Here is a 15,536-nt window from a genome sequence, read left to right as displayed (position 1 = left end):
GGGGGGGGGGGGGGGGGGGGGTTGAACATACCTCAAGGCCAATTAGCCGCACCCTGCGAGTTCTCACATGTACCTCTTTCATGATTGTTGCAAAATCACTGGTACAGAATATGAAAAAGTCACCCAAACCATCAGGACGAATGAATTTCTCCATATTAAAGGGTAATCTATGTTCTGAACTAGAATCGTCAACAGATGAATTAGTCACTGGGAACAGTGGACTTGCTGAATCCGCCACTGCCTTATGGTTTGGTGGTCGTTTCAGAGATGTTCCAACCACAACTCGCATTGTTTGAAGTTCAGGGGCTCCCTGACTAGAAGAGATGGTTGGAACTGGGGGAAAGGACTCCACCCTCGTTGAACACCTGAGTAAATGCCGAGTAAGACCTTCAATATTTAACTGTCCATTTGAAACGAACTGACAACTGCCAACTTCAATATAACAATATTTAAGAAGCTAAGGGTTTATTTGGAAAACTATCTTCACAAACGTTCTTTTTTGTGTATGTTCCAAAACTCTTCGATGTTTTAATATAGGTGACAGGAAGACTTGCAAAAACTAATGTTATTTAAATCATTCAATAGTCTCATAAGAATTCAAATAGTGGAAGAACCAAAACCATGGAAAGTTATGTGGTGTAATTGATATGTACAATTCTTCCACCCCCCCCCNATGAGCGAAGTGGAAGAAGAAAAGAAGCCCATCAGACAGCTTTCCAAAGATTTCAGGTAGTACCTCTCAAGAGCCCACTAGATAACCACTTAAAAGGATGATGCTCATATTTACTCACAATAACCTTACCTCGAGTTACATTCATCACACAAGAGAGAGAAAGAGGCATAGAGCTATACCAGTTACCATTTACTTGAGCATGCACAAGAGTACAAAGATGCAAGCCAAATCCAGTGATCTCAACTTTTAAAGGGTCACAGTTTTTCTGACCGGGCATACCACTCCATCCAAGAGGAACAACAGAAGTTGCAGTCCGAATAATTGGAGACTCCACTATTTGTGCAAGCTTGACAGTACCTGCAACAGCAAGTCCAAGCCACTGCTGAAGATGCGGAAATTGCTGCATTTGTTCCACTCCCATGATAGATGAGGCATCATCTTTCATACATAATTCATAGATTCTGCACAGAGACCAGTTTCAAACAATATAAAAGTACGTCATATTGAAAACACCACATTTATTGTATTAAAAGTCAAAATATAAAAAATGGAAGGAAAACAAAGAAAAAAGAAAAACTATGTATGACGTTCGCACATTTCTGGGCTTTACAAAATCAAGATCTAGTCCAAAATCAGAAACACCGCTTGATGTCAAGATGTTGAGAAAATAATCAGTTATATGTTGCCTTAACACATGTTTCAGGATTGAAAGTTGCCCATATAAGCCATCAAGACCGAAAGATTTCTCTCTTTATTATTATTATTATTATTATTATTATTATTTGTTTTTAAGAAACATGGAGAAAGATGTAAATTTGTATGTAGCATAATTATGTGTAGATTAAAATTTTATTATTTAATATCCTTTAGTTTCCTTCGTTGAAATTTCTCTTCTATTATATTCACCCATATTTTGGGTCCTTAAAAACAATTTCTTCAAAAACATCAAAAGAAATATTAAAAAACGAGAAGAGGCTGAAGGACTTCTCACATCATTAACTAATAATACCTTTACCTAATATTGAAAAATTTAATCATGCAACAGTGAAATATATTTCATAAGGTTAACAAAGTTCGGTTAAGAAAGCCAATATGACACAAATCACTATGAAAGCACACAATAAAAGCACCACAAAGCATGTAAATAAGTTACCCTCCCGTTAGATACCTTGGAGCCGCATTTTATTATCATAGAAAACATTTACATAATTCCACAAAAAAAACCCAATCAAAATAGTAGTCTAATTTCATTAAATTAAGATGGTTCAAAAATTGAAATTAAAACATGATAAGAACTAAGCTTCAAATAAAGAGTGATTGACTACCTCAGGAATCGTGATCTATATGATTTCATCGAGTGTGATTGGAACCGTTCCCGTAGTTCTGCAATTACAGAACTTACCTGAAAATACCTTTGCCAGAAGAAAGCAAACAACATGAGAAAATTCAAAACAGAACCCACATGGTATTCAAATAATTTCTCAAACTAACTGCTACTAAAAAAATCAATAATCTACAGAAGTTTCAAATGTGGAAGAAAATCTGATTGTTAAGCATAAGAAACACATACCGAAGTCAGCTTTGAATATTCAGCTCCAGAGAGTGACTCAACCGTAGAATTCCCCAAGAGATAAAGCTGCAATATAAGAATAATTGTGTTTGAATTTACAAAAAAAAAATTAAAACAAAACTTTCAATGAAGAAATAGAGAAGTATACAATAGTGAACAAAAAATCAGTTGGTAAAGAAAAGAGGTAGGCAAAGAAAGTAATTAAATAACTACGTGCAAAATAAGAAAACGTACTTGCCCAAAAGGAACATATGAAGGTAAATAAGGCACTTTACGCCAGTTCCTACCAACCCCGTTCTTTTTAGCAGATTTTACATTTGTAGGTGGACAACTATCGGAGTCAGAAATTGGCTTCAGAGATATACCATCCAAACCCTCCTCGATTTCAAGAGATTGAGGTTCAACAACATCATCTTCAAGTAAGGCTGTTGAAACAGAATCTGATGCTGAAGATGTCCCAACAGGAGCCTTATGTTTTTCTCTGTACTTATTAACTTGCCTTCTAACACTTTCCAAAGGAACGAGCTTTGAAAGCCTCCAGAAGGAAGTCTGTACAGGGCCCAGACCTAAAACCAACTGCTCCCCATCCTTCTCTTTTGGCTTCTCGGTCCCTTCCTCACGTTTGTTTGTCAGTAAATTATTGCCTCGAGGCTCAGGTGACGCATTAAGAGGCTGGGCATTATAATGGTGAAAATATGCAGGAGACAATAAACGTGGGACCAAATCTTCTGGAATGCAGTAACTCTTAAAATGATGCTGCCAGCCTTTCCTATTGACGTAACTGAAAGGGGGAAATGTTGAGGTGACAATTAAAAATTTAATTAGTTTAAAAAAGAAAAGGAAACTGACAAATCATATATGAAGACATACTCTCTCAAAGCTGCATTTCCAACTGGAGGCTGGGAAAAAGTAATACATTTGACTTGAAATTTTTCACTCTCCTTTAGAGGAGAAGAGGCTGCAATACCCCTAAGAATGGCAAGAGTAGCTAAAACTGCTACCTAAGAAGGATAGCAACAAGAGTTACGTTGTGCAGTTCACTACACAAAATCAACTGCTAAAACTAAATAAGAACTGGGCTTACAGCTCCACCAAGTGAGTGTCCACATAGCACAAGTTTCTGTTTCTTCTTTTGAGCAAGCCTGTATAACTCCAAAGCAGGTATTCCATTGGCACGAGCCAAGAAACCCTGAGGATTGATATAACATGAAGGATAAGGCGTTTTGCAAGCACATACGGAGGGGGGAAACTCAAAAAATATTTTTATAAAAATTATTTGCACTTAGTTTGAAGGCAGAATTGGAACCTGTGACCAGAATTTTAAAATTACTAATTATTTAATATAATTTAAGATTTTAAATTAATTAAATTTTAAAAAAATTATAAATAGTAAGGAATCTTGCACTAGCCTCCCTGATCAGGAGCAGCGAAGAATATGCTAACGACCTTTTCATTAGTTATCCTTTTACACAACAGATTAGAATCGTATCAACAATAATCTGGGTTCTATTTTGTTTCTCCATATAATATCAACCTCTTTTTGGTCAAACTAGAATTCTTTGAAGAATTTTGCTCAATGCTACTCTTTAGAAAATTCAGTTAAACAGAAGTACAAGATCCCTCAGCTGTTGATAATACTGATTTTGGAATCTTCTTTGTCTTATTACCTCCTCATAAGAGTGCCCTAACTAAGAGCTTCTGCAATAACTCTCCTAATCTAATGAAAGTTGGAGAGGTCTGTTGCTACGGCTAGGGAAATTTGGAGGATATATTTTCCTCACTTCACTTTTATTAATCACTTTAATCAATAAATTTGTTTCTCATAAAGGAAAATGTTCTGTGAAAATCAGAAAACCCAACAAAATCTCGTAACATAGGGGTTAAAAGAATCGTACAGTTCCTAATTAGGTTCCACATGAGCTGGACAAAAAAAGAGTACAACAAAATTAGTTACCCGATGGGCAGCAGGTTTGGATTTATTCTTCAGCTGCTTAGTTTTTGACTCGAGGGGATTCCATGAGCTCTCAAATTTTCCCTTTTGATTCTCATCTTCATCAGAATTCAAAACATCGGTCCCATCAACACCATCCACCACATCTTCATGGAATATTGCTCCTTGTAGTATATTCACATCAGCCATTACATCCCTTACATTATGCAAAGCAAAAAGTTACAAAGAAAACAAAGAAGGGGGGAAGAGGGAACAAAAAAAAAAAAAAAAAAAAAANAGTGAAGAAAAAAGTTTCCACACACAGACACAATGAATTCTAATGTAGACTCAAGCAGCAAGAGAATCAACTACTTCCCAACTTACTTGTATTGCTTTGTTCCAATGAATGAAGCAAACAATGTATCGCCAGCTTCTGCCAGTAAATACCTAAAAACAACGATACAACCTGATAAGCACCCCCAACAAAACTCTAATGATTCAACCATCTACTAGCCCACCAGCTTAAATAAAATGATGGATAAAAAAAAATAATACAGCATGTAACAAGAATATTATGTGAGTTTCATTCATTTCCAGCTATTGGTGAACAATCCAATTATAGAACAAGAGAAGTTCAGATGAGTTAAAACTCACGTTAAGCATAGGACCGTTAAAATCACTTTTCTCAATTTTTTTCCTTATAAAAAATGGAGCCTAGAAGATCAAGCATGGTACAAATCCATATGGAAAAGTAAAGTTAGAAGCACCCCATGGATAGGATTGGAGTTCCGAGTGTGTGATATGAAAGATTATCAGGAGCAGAAGTAAACATTTCTGAATCGAATTCAATAAAAGAATGAAAACCTGTGTGGAACATGATCTGAAGATGGTTGCACACGTTCCAGAGAAACAACTTGTTCTCCAAAGTCAGCCTTGAATTTATTCACAGCTCGAACTAACTCACTCGCAGGTCTCTACAATGTTCATTCATTTAGGCATTTTATGCAAGGATGATATGCTCTTAGATCAGTTAACAAATGAAAGAAGTTATAGATTGGAGATAATTGTGGCATACGGAAAGAAAGAAACAACAGCAAGAAGCTACAAACCATAAAGAAAAGGTACTCGACCACTCGACCACTCTAAGGCTAAGGGAAAGGACGAAATTCTTTTGATTTAAACTCCCTCACATAAACTTCCACAAGTAGCACGCTCAGCCAAACACCAGTGGCACACTATTCAGTATGAACCATTATAGTTTCTATTAACATCATGAACACAACGTTTCTGAAATGAAAATAATGAAGTTCACTTCAATTCTCCCGAACTTCCAGAATCATCGAAATGTAAACAAACAAACAAACAAACAATTACAAGACGTTCCAGATCGTCGATACCTTGTAAACGCATTCGGAAAGAACCATGCAACACAGAATCTCCTGCAGGTCAGCAACAGACTCAGCCTTAAGAGCAAGGCAGAGGTCATGAAGTTGCTGCCTCCGCCGCTCGTACTGTTGCTGAATCTTCTTCCTCTGCTCCCTGTAGTCGGAGTTCCAGAACGGCCACCTCATTTTCCATTGCAGAGGGCCCCAAGAGACCTTGAGGACCTTGTCGCGCTGATCTCTGACCCACGACTCGAATCGGCTTTGAAAGGACTGCACTCGGTCCATCCAAAAGCCCTAATCGGATTCACCGGGCAGGAAGAGGAAGTCGCCAATGTGGTAGCAGTGGAAGTTTTATGCTGAAAATCTTGAGAGGAGGAAGATTAAAGGGGCTACCCAAGAGATGGATCGCGTGCGTTAGTATAGAAGAATATGCCACACCCTTTTTCCTTTCTTTTTAGCTAAATTAATACAAAATACCTTCAAAAAAATGTCATACTTATTACAAATAAATAAATATTAAGCATTTTTATTATAAATGTAAAAAAAATCACATAAAATTGAGAGGTCCGTTAGACGAACACTGGGACACTAAATTAAAGGTCGTACCGACCATGGGACACTTTCATCCAACACCTCCCCTCAATCGAGGCTCAACTCCTTTGGAGTTCTCTTCGAAGTTCACAATACTTTATTCGACATTTGAAAATTTGTCCACTTTGAGTATAAGGTTTTGCTTTGGGCTTCCCCAGGAGGCCTCATACTCTATTATTTGATTATAAACTCACGACCATTCCCTAAATTAACGGACGTGGGACACTTTCATCCAACAATGTCCACATGTTAAACATAAATACATTTCTATTTTATCTATATAATGTCTCCTTTTTAATATGATTAAATTTTTTTCCGAATATATAAAGCGAAAAATTAAAATTTAAAAATTATTCGAGAGTAGATATTTCATGTTAGTTGAACTATACCAACGTTGGTTAACTAATTTTTTTTTAATTTAATATTGATTGATTATGTTTAAATTTATTTTCTTAAATATTTATAAAGTATGCATTTCCTAAAAAAAAAACATTGGGTTAAAATAAAATAAATGCAAGTATTACATTTTCATAAAAATTTATAAATCACCGATTAATTTAATTAATTTTTATGGATATTCCAACTATATAAGCATTTGCGTGGCAAAATTTCAGGTATTTAAGTTTTCAAATCATAATATTTGCAATTACTTATTTATCTTTTAATTTCTATTTTTGGAATAATTCATCTAAACCGTTCTAGAATGGATAATCTTGAAGAGACACATGAGGACATTGATAAGAACAATACAAAACAATGGTACTCTCCCAGTCCCTTTAGGATTTCTAGTAAACTCTCGAACTTTCTCAGACACGAAACTATTGAAAGTTTGAGAATGAATTGGTTCGAAACCTAAATTTTAGAGACCTGTTAGACTTATCGAATACAATCCTCAGAGCTAAAAATTTGGGAGGGAGAACATGAACCTCATTGAGAGCAACACGAGAAGCCTTTTTTGGACGAGGCTCCCGCATCGGCCAAACTTACTCGATTTACAGAAAGCTCGGCCTTGTGAGAGTCAGAGTTGAGGGCTTTCCTGGTGACATTGTTGTAAATCTCCCTAACAATAAGCTCAAAGGCTGTTTTGACATTGGTGGAATCAAGAGCAGAGGTTTCCATGAAGAACAGTCCTTCCTCTTCTGCTAGATACTTGCCTTCCCCAACATGCACATCTCTGATGTTCTCCAAATCACACTTGTTCCCTACCAACATCCTTATCGTCGCCGTATCACAATGCACTGCAAACGGTAGCAGGAGAGGAAGCTTCTTCAGTTCATAATCTTATAAATTGCAAATGACAATGAAGTATGAGATTATGTATGAGATTTGCTTGCTTTAATTACCTATCTAGATATCTAAGTAAATGTAGCCCATACAAAGTAAAGAGAAACAACTATATTGGGTGTTAGGAACATGAGGCAAACCATGCAAGCGGACAATATTATATCGACGTGAAGATATGAAGAGACTCAAAAAGTATATCATTCGTCAATTCTTCCTGTTCAACTAAGAATAAGAGTCCAACGCTAGCAAATATTGTCCTCTTTGAGTTTTCCCTCAAAGTTTTTAAACAAGAAGTTTTCACACCCTTATAAACAATGTTTCGTTCTCCTCCCCAACCGATGTGGATCTTACAATCCACCCCCTTCAGGGCCCAGCGTCCTCGCTGGCACTTGTTCTCTTTTCCAATCGATGTGGGACCCTCCAATCCATCATCTTCGAGGCAAACGTCCTTGCTGGCACATTGCCTCGTGTTCACCCCCTTCGGGGCTCAGTCTTCTCACTAGCACATCGCCCGATGCCTGGCTCTAATACCATCTGTAATTGTCCAAGCCCACCGCTAACAGATATTGTTGAGAGCCCAAAAAGCATACCATTCAAAATTTGAAGAAAAAGTTCTTGGGTCATTGATTCAACAGTTACTAACACCATGTCACTTCCAATGATAGACCTATAAAAACTAAGCAGCTATTCTTTAATAACTTCACATGCCATAAACTGAAATTCAAATTTCATTATCACCAAATGCCCGAAGAACAAGGAAGTTTGTCCTAAAATTGACTAGAAGTGACTTATGAGCTAAGAAACAAGGTCCTTGCCTTTTCTTTTTGAATCTGTTTTCAAACATTACACAGGGCTAAACTGTTGTTTTTTGGTATGAATTTGGGAAGCCTCACCACTAGTCAATTCTTTAGTTTATAACAAATTACTCACTGAAGTAAGTCCAGTAAGTAAGATCAAAAGCAACTCGTTCATCCTTTTGATCTAATCTAATCCAGCTTTCCTACAAGAAGCAGTAGAATAACCAAGAACAGTGGATTTTCTATCATTGCCATGTTTCTTACAGTTCCTTGCAAATCAAAGAATCAATAAACCAAACCAACAGCAGATTCTAATGAACCGAAGAAAGAAATTCGATTCAGTTCCATAAATTGCTTCTGCAAACAAACAGAAGAGTAAAGCAACCATGCAGATTCGAAGAGAACGTACCGCCGAGCTCGTCGAGCCACCGCTTGACGCTGTCGAAGCTACTCCGGCGGCTAATATCGTAGACAATAAGGGCGCCAACGGCGCCGCGATAGTAAGCTGAAGTGACAGCTCTAAAGCGCTCCTGGCCGGCGGTGTCCCAGATCTGAGCCTTGATCTCCTTGCCGTCAATTTCCACCACTTGCGTCTGAAACTCGACGCCGATCGTGGCCTTGGAATTGTTATCGAACTCATTCCGAGCGAACCGCGAGAGGAGGTTCGATTTCCCCACCGCAGAGTCGCCAATCAGAACAATCTTAAACAAGTAGTCCTCGCCGCCCTGGTCGTCGTCGGCCGCCATAGATGAAGATGAAGAAGGAAAAACTTAGAGTTGAGGTTTTTGTACTGTGCAAAACGGGTGATGGTAATGCTATAACTCCAAACTCATGACAGGAAGTACAGAAAGACGCCATGATTATCGGGGAATTCATGAATTTCAAGATTTCGGTGCTTGAATTGGGACCCAACCACCTTTGATTCTGTGTTTGATGAAATCGAAATCAATGTGTGCGCAATTCAAGGCACTGAGAAACTATAACACTGCAGCTCATCTTGAAGGACGCTCCACCACCGTCCACTATTTCCTTGACGCTTTTGCTAGTCAAATTTAGGTCCAATTACACCAAATATTTTTTCAGTAGGATAATTTGGCTTGGATGGAAAAATTTGCAAAAAGCATAGCAAGAATCGGTTCACATAGAGCAAGAATCGGTTCACATAGAAATAGATATATTAGTTCACGTAAAAGTACGCTAAAATACCAAAAGGCGTTATTATGTTCAAGCAAGTTTCAACAATATAATTGTGACGGTTACAGATGTACGGGGTCAGGTAATTTCTTGGTCCTCCGCTAGTACTTGTGGATTCAAAGGTCCAAGAAGGACACTATTTGTCGCTCAAACGGTAGCAGGAAATGCTATTCGGGTAGTAGCATATCAAGGTATGCAACAAACAGAAGTCATGATAAAGGGCCCTGATCTCGGAAGAGATGCAGCATTAAGAGCTAAGGGTCAAAAGTGATAGCGGTTAGAATACTATATTAACGACTAAACTGTCATAAGTGATTTGAATATTAAACCAAGCATAGCGATTAATGGTTAAGAACTGTATAAACAACTAACCGATTTGACAAACCACGAGTCTTATCCACAAATCTCTTTTGTTTTTTTTATGTACAAGAACAAATCTCAGCAATAAACAAACACAAATCTCCTAAAAGATGCCATTTTTTCTTTGGGTTTGTACATGAACACACTTTGTTCAGCATCATAAAATATTTTAGAGCAATTGATTCCTTTTAATCGCTGGCCTTTCCAAAACTTCTTGGAAATGGAATAACATCTTTGATGTCAGTGAGACCAGTAGTAAACAGAAGGAATCGGTCAAATGCCAAACTGAAACCGGAGTGCTTCACTGCTCCATGCCTATGGATCTCCAAGTACCACTCGTACTGCTCCCTTGGCAGCCCCATCTCCCCCATCCTGCCAACAACCATATTAAAACAGATATCAATAACTCTCCCTTTGTTTTTTTCGTGGGCGTTTAGAGAACTTTCGGAGTGTCGCAAAACTAGTAAAATTTGCACGTGTGGATCGTGTGTAGTGAAGTACTACACATCCAATTTTGTCCAGACTGAAAACTATCTCTATGATAGTTTTAACGATTTATACTCAAGTCATGTGCTATTTTTCAAGTAAAGACAAGGCACCCCTGTACGGCTGACGACGACATCACAAGTAAAGACGATGACATATGTATAGTAAAATATCATACCTTCTCATCAATACATCTAAACGCTCCTCCTTTTGGCTGCCAGAAATTACTACTCCGCCCTACAAACAGTTGGGTGCCAGTTTAAGAAACAATTTTTCATTCAATACAGGATGATCCAACCAAAAATAAATTCCCCCAAGAGTCAATATACATGCCCATGTGCTAACCTTTGGAAGAACTACATCAAATGCCGCCACAGTTTTCCCATCATCATTCAGGCGCACATTAAATGGCTTGGTTCCTTCTGGGTAGTTGTATACTATCACAGGCTTTTTATAGATGGTATCAGCCAGATAACTGTTTCATGTAAAATGAAGAAAAAAATGAAAAATAAAGAACTCATTTTGCTTATGGACTGTAATAGCACATTTTGCATACCTGAGATGATCAGCAGTTAAAGCAGCGCCAAATTTAAGGCTCTTCAAGTGTTGATGTTTTTGATCGGGTGTTGCCTGACAATGAAGATTTTGTTTTTTCCCTTCAATATTTCATGTGGGCAGGGGTAGAAATGAAAAACTGAGTCAAATGATACGAGTGTAGATAATCAGGATTTCACCTTTTCCAGACTTTCTATTGCCGCAGTGTAAGAGACCTTCTCGAACGAACATGATATAAACGATTCAAGGCGTTGAATGCTCGTCTTGTCGATTCGTTTTTCAACAAATTTCATATCATCCACACAGTGGTCCAATACCCATTTGGAGAGGAATTTTACAAGGTCATCAGCACAGTTCATGGCATCCTAGACTCCCAATGATGATACAAAATGTAAGTTAAAAGATGAAACTTCTTCAATCGGTGGTGCAATGATATTATAAACAACCACTAATCACAGAAAATAACCTTAAGATTTTAATGGATAAATCAACATGGAAACTTAAATCCATAATTTAGATGTCAAATAATAAGCAATCTGAAGGAACAAGTAAAAAGATCATAAATTCGTACCTCGAGTTCAGCAAAAGCAATTTCAACTTCCACCATCCACATTTCAGCTGCATGTTTTGCAGACTCGATTTTACCTGCTCGAAACCTCGGTCCACACGAATAAACATTGCCAAGGGCGCACGCATAGGTCTCCAAATGGAGTTGTCCAGAAACTGTTAGATAAGTTTCTTGTGGGAAGAAATTTTCATGGACGTTAACTTTATCTTTGCTCGATTCGGGTTTTGATTTTCCTCTGGCTTCTAATTGTAATGCCAGTTCATTTGTTCTCTTTAAATCCTGAACTGCAGCAGCTAAGGCTTCTTTGTTGCCTTCGCTTCTCTCAAGCTCTTTGACGAGATTGCTTTTCTCCATTACAGCAGCCTTAACAGTTTCAAGACTTACACCATCAGTTTCTTTATCTTCTGTTGGTTCTACTTTCTTACCTGCTAATTTAGTCGCAAGTGTTGTAACGTGGAACTTTTCACTGAATCCCTCACTGTCTGTGGTCGTGATAGTGGGTAATTGCACGTAAAGAAAGCTATGATTTTGGAAGAACGTGTGAGTTGCAAAAGTCGAGGCATTACGGATTCTCATAACAGATGCTACCTGCATAAAGTAAAGAGTACCAATGAAGATCAAGATCCAATAGTTCTCTCACGATTTGTCACCTGAGCTCTGTTGAGGATTTTTGGGAGAGAGTCCCACATTGGCTAATTAAAGGGATGATCGTGGGTTTATAAGTAAGGAATACATCTCCATTGGCAATGTATAATTGAAGCTTGTGCATATTACCGTTGTAATAGCCCAAGTCCACCACTAGCAGATATTATCTTCTTTCGGCTTTCCCTTTCAGGCTTCCCCTCAAGGTTTTTAAAACGCGTCTGCTAAAGAGAGGTTTCCACGCCCATATAAAGAATGTTTCATTCCCCTCTCCAACCGATGTAGGATCTCAATCCACCCCTTTCGAGGCCCCACGTCCTCGCTGGCATGCGTTTCTCTCTCCTTAATGTGGGATCTAACAATTCACCCCTTTCGGGGCCAGTGTCCTTACTGACACACGGCCTAGTGTCCACCCCTTTGGAGGCTCAACATCCTCGCTGGCACACAACCCAAGTCCACCGCTAGCAGATATTGTCTTCTTTGAAATTCATTTCGGGTTTTCCCTCAAGGTTTTTAAAACACATATGCTAGGGAGAGGTTTCGACACCCTTATAAAGAATGCTTCGTTTTCCTCTCTAACCGATGTCGATCTTAAGATTAATAGGTTCGTTTCCCTCACCAACCGATGTTGATCTTAAGACTAATAGGCATGCAGACAGAACCAAAAAACAGGAACTAAATGCAATGTATAATTGAAGCTTGAGCATATTACCGTAGTAATTCGAGGACGAAAATAAGAAAATTTCCTCAAAACATCCATTGGAATCCTTTTCTGTGATAATGGATACTTTTCCTTTTCAACCTTCCCTACATGAAGGATTTTCTCCACTTCAAGCCGGACAGTATGTTTCCCAGGTACTGGTATCCGCTTCAATATGCCTTCCACCAAAATGCAAGTCCCCGATGGCATCAGATGGATAGGCTGATGTAACGAGGACTCCACAACAACCTGAAAGTTTCTTAGTTAGCCAAGTCCTGTACGCATAACAAAATAACAAACAGTTGGCGTGCATAAATTAGAGGAACCTGAAGGTCTGCAACACAAGAGCCATCATTAACGACCAGAAAAGCAGTGGAAGGAAGCGGCGGCTGATCAACATTCGTCTCCAACTTCTCACCGCCGTGTAAATGATTTCCATACAGCATCCTAAGCAAAGACCTAACGATCGGAATCCGCGACTGTACAATCTCAATACAGCTCGCATCCTTAGCCTTCAGCGGCAGGACATCACCCGCCGCCTTAACACTAGCATCGACCAGCGGCCGAACAGCATCTCCAATGACTTCCTTGGAGGACTTCACCCATCCTCCGACCACCAATTTCCGATCCACAAACCCCAGACCGCCATCGCCACTCTCGAACACAGTTTTGAGAAGAATCCGCTTGGAGTAGTTGGAGAAGGTCACCGGGGTGAAGACTGTAGGTTGTTGGGCAGCCATTGGAGAGTGTAGAGAAATGGGGGATTGATTGAGACATGGATGGAGAGAAATAGAAGAAGATTGAGATGCTTTTCTTGGGGAAGAAGAGGGGAAACTCGAGAGAGATTGTTAGTGGAAGGAAAGGGATTGTTTCTGAGGAATGATTTCGGGTGTAGTATGGGATGAACTGAGAGAGATTCAGAGAGTTTGATTTGGAATACTTCGAGGTCGGGATTTTCTCGGAGAGTTTGTTCATATCAAAGTTTTTGGTTTTTTGCCGCGAATTGGTAATCAAACGTTACGTCAAAGCGACCTGTTCATAAATCGGGATTCTTCGTCACACACACACACACACACAGATATATGTATATATGTATATGTATATGTGTATATATGTATGTATATATATGTATGTATATATACATACATATACATATACATATATATATATATATACATATATATATATATATATATATATATATATATATATATATTAGAAACTATTAGATGATTTTTTTTTTAAATATATAATATAAATTTAGGTAGAATTATTCAATTTATACATTATGCTAGAAAAAAAATTATATTAATTGATCTAGTCGGGTTTTGAACCTTTTAAAAGATATCATTTTCAACGGCGGCTTTGCTCATATTAATTATAGTACGAAGTTGTACACCTAATGACCTTGACATTCATCTGCATCTTGTGCAACATAGTTATGTTATTCCCACAAATCAACATGAAATTTTTCTAACATGTTTTGTTTTCACTCACATGCATCTTAAGAAAAAATTTAACAGATTACCCAACATAAAATTGTTCCAAACAAAACATACTTATGATTGAACCATGGAAAATTAAGGTGCATCTTATTGATATAGATGATAACTTTCAATTATTTTAAACATTTATTAGTTATTCTATTCTCAAGATCGTTTTCTTTCGAATGTAGTATTGATTCATTCACGTACCCACTTTGACTCGTATAAATATTACCTATATTTTTTATTTATAAAAATGACGGATAACTATATTTTTGTGTTGAATTTTCTTCCACATCGACGTTTTTCCAAAATTATCGAGACGATACGACATTTGGAACTTTCGTTCTTCCTTGCAATAGTGCTAACATAAAGAACAAAAATTGACCCATGACTTAAAAAAACCATTAGTGCACATAATTTAATGCCAAGTTCTCATTGTTAACCACCAAACAATAGAAGTATTCAAAGTTCAAACTCTCTTAAAAACTCTTTAAAAAAACAGAGAAAGAGAGAGAAAAACTGAGTCCAAATGTCTTCTTCTTCTTGCATTCCTTGCTTAGCTTCAACTCTCCTCCTCCTCCTCCTTCTAATCCCATCGCTAAAACTCCTCATTAATGGCCTCAACTCCTTGCCCACTTTGGTTTTTTGCCTGTTCTTCAAGGCCCCACCTTGTGTTCTTGTTTCCCTTCTCAACGCCCTTAGGCCCCCTGCAGAGGCCTCTCTCGGTGCACTCCACAGCCTTGCTGATGCCTTGAAGTGGGTTTTTGTAAGCACCGTTGAGATGGGTCTGGGAATTATAGGCTCTTTTTTCATGGCTGTGTTGGGGGCTCTGAAGAATGTGGTTTTTGGTTCTTTTGGTGAGCTTGGCTCGGCGTTTGCTCGCCTTTTGGACAAGCCTAAGGCTTCTGGGGAAGGGTCTTTGTTGGAACAAGTGCGCCAGATTATCGGGTTCGTTTCGAGTAAGATCCTTGACCATGTTTTGGAAACCGCCACTTCTTCTGCAGGTAGGCTCTCTTAAGATCCTTGACCATGTTTTGGAAACCGCCACTTCTTCTGCAGGTAGGCTCTCTTAAGAATTACATACTATAATGCCCTGTATCTTCTTTACTTATAAGCCCAGGATCGTCGGACGCCCTCCCAACCATCCTCAAACTCAATTGAGGATTGATCATGGGTTATAAGTAACGAATAAGACATTTCCGCTAGGGACAATATCGTACCACCGTGGAGAGTCATGATTCCTAACATGTATCTGAACAAATTTCTTTACTGTCGTTTTCTCTCATATTTGCTAACAGATAAATATTCTCGCTT

The 15,536-nt window shown here is 38.3% G+C and overlaps 3 protein-coding genes across 6 annotated transcripts in view; all 3 read right to left on the bottom strand.

Annotated features, from left to right (window-relative positions):
* LOC111807608 overlaps nt 1-5,966 on the bottom strand; it is an 8,769-nt gene extending 2,803 nt beyond the window's left edge. For all 3 annotated transcript variants that reach the window (XR_002816960.1, XM_023693405.1, XM_023693406.1), the window contains exons 1-11: nt 5,571-5,966; nt 5,038-5,147; nt 4,558-4,620; nt 4,198-4,390; nt 3,328-3,432; nt 3,114-3,244; nt 2,478-3,024; nt 2,244-2,309; nt 1,999-2,075; nt 853-1,134; nt 32-365 (exon numbers count right to left, since the gene is read on the bottom strand). Coding sequence is in view for 2 of the 3 variants with exons in the window: in XM_023693405.1 (XP_023549173.1) it covers nt 32-365; nt 853-1,134; nt 1,999-2,075; nt 2,244-2,309; nt 2,478-3,024; nt 3,114-3,244; nt 3,328-3,432; nt 4,198-4,390; nt 4,558-4,620; nt 5,038-5,147; nt 5,571-5,843 (2,181 nt within the window). In the remaining variant the exon portion in view is untranslated. The remainder of the gene's footprint in view (nt 1-31; nt 366-852; nt 1,135-1,998; nt 2,076-2,243; nt 2,310-2,477; nt 3,025-3,113; nt 3,245-3,327; nt 3,433-4,197; nt 4,391-4,557; nt 4,621-5,037; nt 5,148-5,570) is intronic.
* Nucleotides 5,967-7,217: 1,251 nt separating this feature from the next.
* LOC111807607 (ras-related protein RABA5b-like) lies at nt 7,218-9,242 on the bottom strand (the record flags this gene model as incomplete). The annotated part of the gene is given in 2 exon segments (XM_023693404.1): nt 7,218-7,387; nt 8,640-9,242. Coding segments are annotated over 2 exon segments (507 nt in total), but the record flags the coding sequence as incomplete, so codon positions are not given.
* A 505-nt stretch (nt 9,243-9,747) lies between these two features.
* On the bottom strand, nt 9,748-13,759 carry LOC111807606 (asparagine--tRNA ligase, cytoplasmic 2-like). 2 transcript variants are annotated; one of them, XM_023693402.1, is made up of 8 exons: nt 13,062-13,759; nt 12,748-12,984; nt 11,397-11,981; nt 11,005-11,190; nt 10,827-10,900; nt 10,616-10,745; nt 10,449-10,507; nt 9,748-10,156 (listed from the first exon to the last, which is right to left on the bottom strand). In XM_023693402.1, exons 1-8 carry the CDS (start codon nt 13,473-13,475, stop codon nt 9,973-9,975), a joined length of 1,869 nt encoding a protein of 622 aa, XP_023549170.1. In that variant the 5' UTR covers nt 13,476-13,759; the 3' UTR covers nt 9,748-9,972. The 2 variants fall into 2 exon arrangements, with proteins under 2 accessions (XP_023549170.1, XP_023549171.1); XM_023693403.1 differs by having other exon boundaries at nt 13,098-13,759.
* Between the last annotated feature and the right edge of the window lie 1,777 nt (nt 13,760-15,536).

This window comes from Cucurbita pepo, chromosome LG12 (assembly GCF_002806865.2).
Source record: "Cucurbita pepo subsp. pepo cultivar mu-cu-16 chromosome LG12, ASM280686v2, whole genome shotgun sequence".
Classification (NCBI taxonomy): Eukaryota; Viridiplantae; Streptophyta; class Magnoliopsida; order Cucurbitales; family Cucurbitaceae; genus Cucurbita; species Cucurbita pepo.
This window is presented reverse-complemented; position numbering and strand designations above follow the sequence as displayed.